General features: G+C 37.6%; 1 protein-coding gene across 1 annotated transcript in view; it reads right to left on the bottom strand.

The window, feature by feature from the left end:
- Positions 1-2,004, bottom strand: part of ankmy2a (ankyrin repeat and MYND domain containing 2a) — a 9,697-nt gene extending 7,693 nt beyond the window's left edge. Inside the window, 3 exon segments of the mRNA XM_083897220.1 lie at positions 253-350; positions 488-626; positions 1,927-2,004. Of these exon segments, the coding sequence (XP_083753346.1) occupies positions 253-350; positions 488-620 (231 nt within the window). The 5' untranslated portion in view covers positions 621-626; positions 1,927-2,004.
- Positions 2,005-2,725: the final 721 nt, after the last annotated feature.

The following is a 2,725-nucleotide window of genomic DNA, read 5'->3' as shown; positions in this document are numbered from 1 at the left end:
AGGCCAGTTGAGATCATGGATCAAAAAATAACAAGTAAAATCTTAAAAACCTCACTTTAAAGATAAAAAAACTGATGATCTATAAATTCACTGCATCACAGAACAATTTGTTTTGTACCTTATTTTTTAAACTAACAAAGCATTAGCCATCTTTTCTGTATGTGGACGATGTGTCGACTTAGAAATAGGGTATTAATATCAATAACAGTATCGGATTGTGATATATCGGCTTATCAGATTGTCAGACTCACACAACAAGGCAGCCATTTGTGCGGCCGTTCTTCCGACAGAGTTGACCACATCTGTTTCCGCTCCGGTGTCCAACATCATCCACGTGATGTCCGTCTTTCCTGCAAAGACGGGGTGAAGAAGAAGGAGGAGGATAAGTCACAACACACACACACACCCACAAACACACAGGGGCGGGACTTTTGACCATAATAACATGTTTAAATGGAAAGTGTCACCTGATGGACTGGTGTCGTACCTGACAGGCCGGCGAACATCAGCGCCGTGTATCCATGCTCGTGCTCGTTGCAGTTCACGTCGGCGCCATGCTGCAGCAGCAGCTTGCACATGTCGGCTTTGCCTTTGTAGGCGGCGTGCATGAGAGGAGTCATCCCGTACTGTGGACGCACAAAAAAAAATATTTTTTAATGATATGCATATATTGGAAACTATAAGAGGTTTGCAAATATTTTCCTTCAGGGCGATGCTGACTATGATGATGGTAAATTTCAAGTCATTTCGAGATACTTCTTGTTTTTGAGAAGAAAGTCAGCTCACTGTCAAAGTGCATCAGGGCAAATGAATAATTTCCTGAATTTCAAAAATTCATTAAAATTATTCCTTAAGAGCTTTGCAAATATTTTGAACAGATCCTTGTTCAGGGTGATGCCGACTATTATTATAGACGAAGATGAAGTCATTTCAAGATACTTAAAATCACCTCACTTTTTTCACTTATTTTTAACTGAAACAACAAAAAGATAAAGATAGAGAAAGAAAAATGACTGCCACATTACGCTTATTATTTAACAACACTGTTTGAAACAGCTGACTTTGACAGGTGGACACAGAAGACGACAGAAAAAAGCTCCTCCACAGTCCTTCACTGTGGCGTCTCACGAGTCTCCTTGTCGTCTTGTCCCACACATATGTCACTGAACAAAGGACACGCTCTTTTACTCTTCTCACACAAGGGCTGTCACCCTGAAATGCTCTGTAGGATGAGCCTCAGCATGTCTTTCACTCATGAAGTGTTTGAGCAAGATGGAGGATAATGTTTTCCGCCCAAAATATATTAAACAAGGCTGTTTGAAAACTGGTTCTTATATCTGTAAAGTGCATATTATGGTACAGAAGTAGTTCAGTCAGTGGAAAAAAATACAAATATATTCACATTTAGGAGGCTGAACAGCATCAAAACCAAGATTAATCTGGTATCAGAACAGTTGGTGCTTGGTTTACTGATTATTTCTTGATCAATTGTTGTAACCCTATTTCTTTCCATTATTTTATCAGTTTAAGCATACAACATGGATCTGAAAAAAAAACAAAAAAACTTAGTTGTAGTTGCAATAATTGTCATCCCATCAAGTTTTTCGCTGTTCCTCTAAAACTATTAGGGAATTACACGGTTATGAGGAGATTAAATCAAGTCACCAGCACAACAAATGGCAGCAGCTACACTTGTTAGATTATAGATTTACAGGGCAAAGAAAGAGTCCAAATCGTTTTTATTTAAAATTTTGACAGCGATAGCAACTTTGTTTCATTGTGATTTACCTAAAAATAAAAATAAAACAAGATGATTTAACAGTTGATAGTCTGTCAATGTGAAAACAAATTATTATTATATTTTATAAATATTTAAAGACTTTAAACTGCATAACAAAGCTGTTATGTTATGTCACACATTATCACCTTATCGGAGAATTGCAGTGTCTTTCCATATGGAATTTTCTATGGATCGTATTTTTCCAATCGTCTACAATTCAGAAATGCTGTTACCTCGTCCAAACAGTTGACCCGAACATCTTTACAGCCCAGCAGCCTTGACGCCTCTTGAACATTTCCTAAGAGCAAAACAAAATTCACCGTTATAAGAAAACTAAAACAACACCACACAATACTGACCAGCTCTCGATTCAGACCATTTCTATTGATCCAACTTATTGCTATTTTGAAGCTACAAACTCTTTATAATGTTAATATTTGCTTTTACTTTGTATATTCTTTACTTTATATGTACATATTATGCAGTTAAACAATTCAAAGTCATTTTTTAGCAAGTGCTACATCCATAACATGATAAATAGCATTATTTAGCAGCAGTTTCTGATTTTTTCTGATTTATTCACAACTACTGTTTAACCTACAGGTTGACATGAAGACAGGAGGCTAACGTTAGCTGCTAACAAGCCTTGCCCTAAAACCAGCCTTTTTCTGAAGAGCTGTGATATAACAGAGCAGTCACTGAGGGTCTTACGTGTTTTAAACCGACACCACGTGTGTGTTATTTGTAATATTAACTCGTCACAGGAGCTAGCAGTAGCTATAACCGCTGCATGGTTTCCTTCAGGGATTAGCATTAGCCGAAAGAGGGGCTTACCTGCAGAAATAACCTCAAACAGTTCCTTCTCGCTCGGGGACAAGTCTCCTTTCTTAGGAGAAGACATGTTGGTGATTGTCCGTTTAAAATTAAAGTATACAGGCGCGAATG

The sequence above is a fragment of the Microchirus variegatus genome (genome assembly GCF_963457635.1).
Source record: "Microchirus variegatus genome assembly, chromosome: 1".
NCBI lineage: Eukaryota > Metazoa > Chordata > Actinopteri > Pleuronectiformes > Soleidae > Microchirus > Microchirus variegatus.
This window is presented reverse-complemented; position numbering and strand designations above follow the sequence as displayed.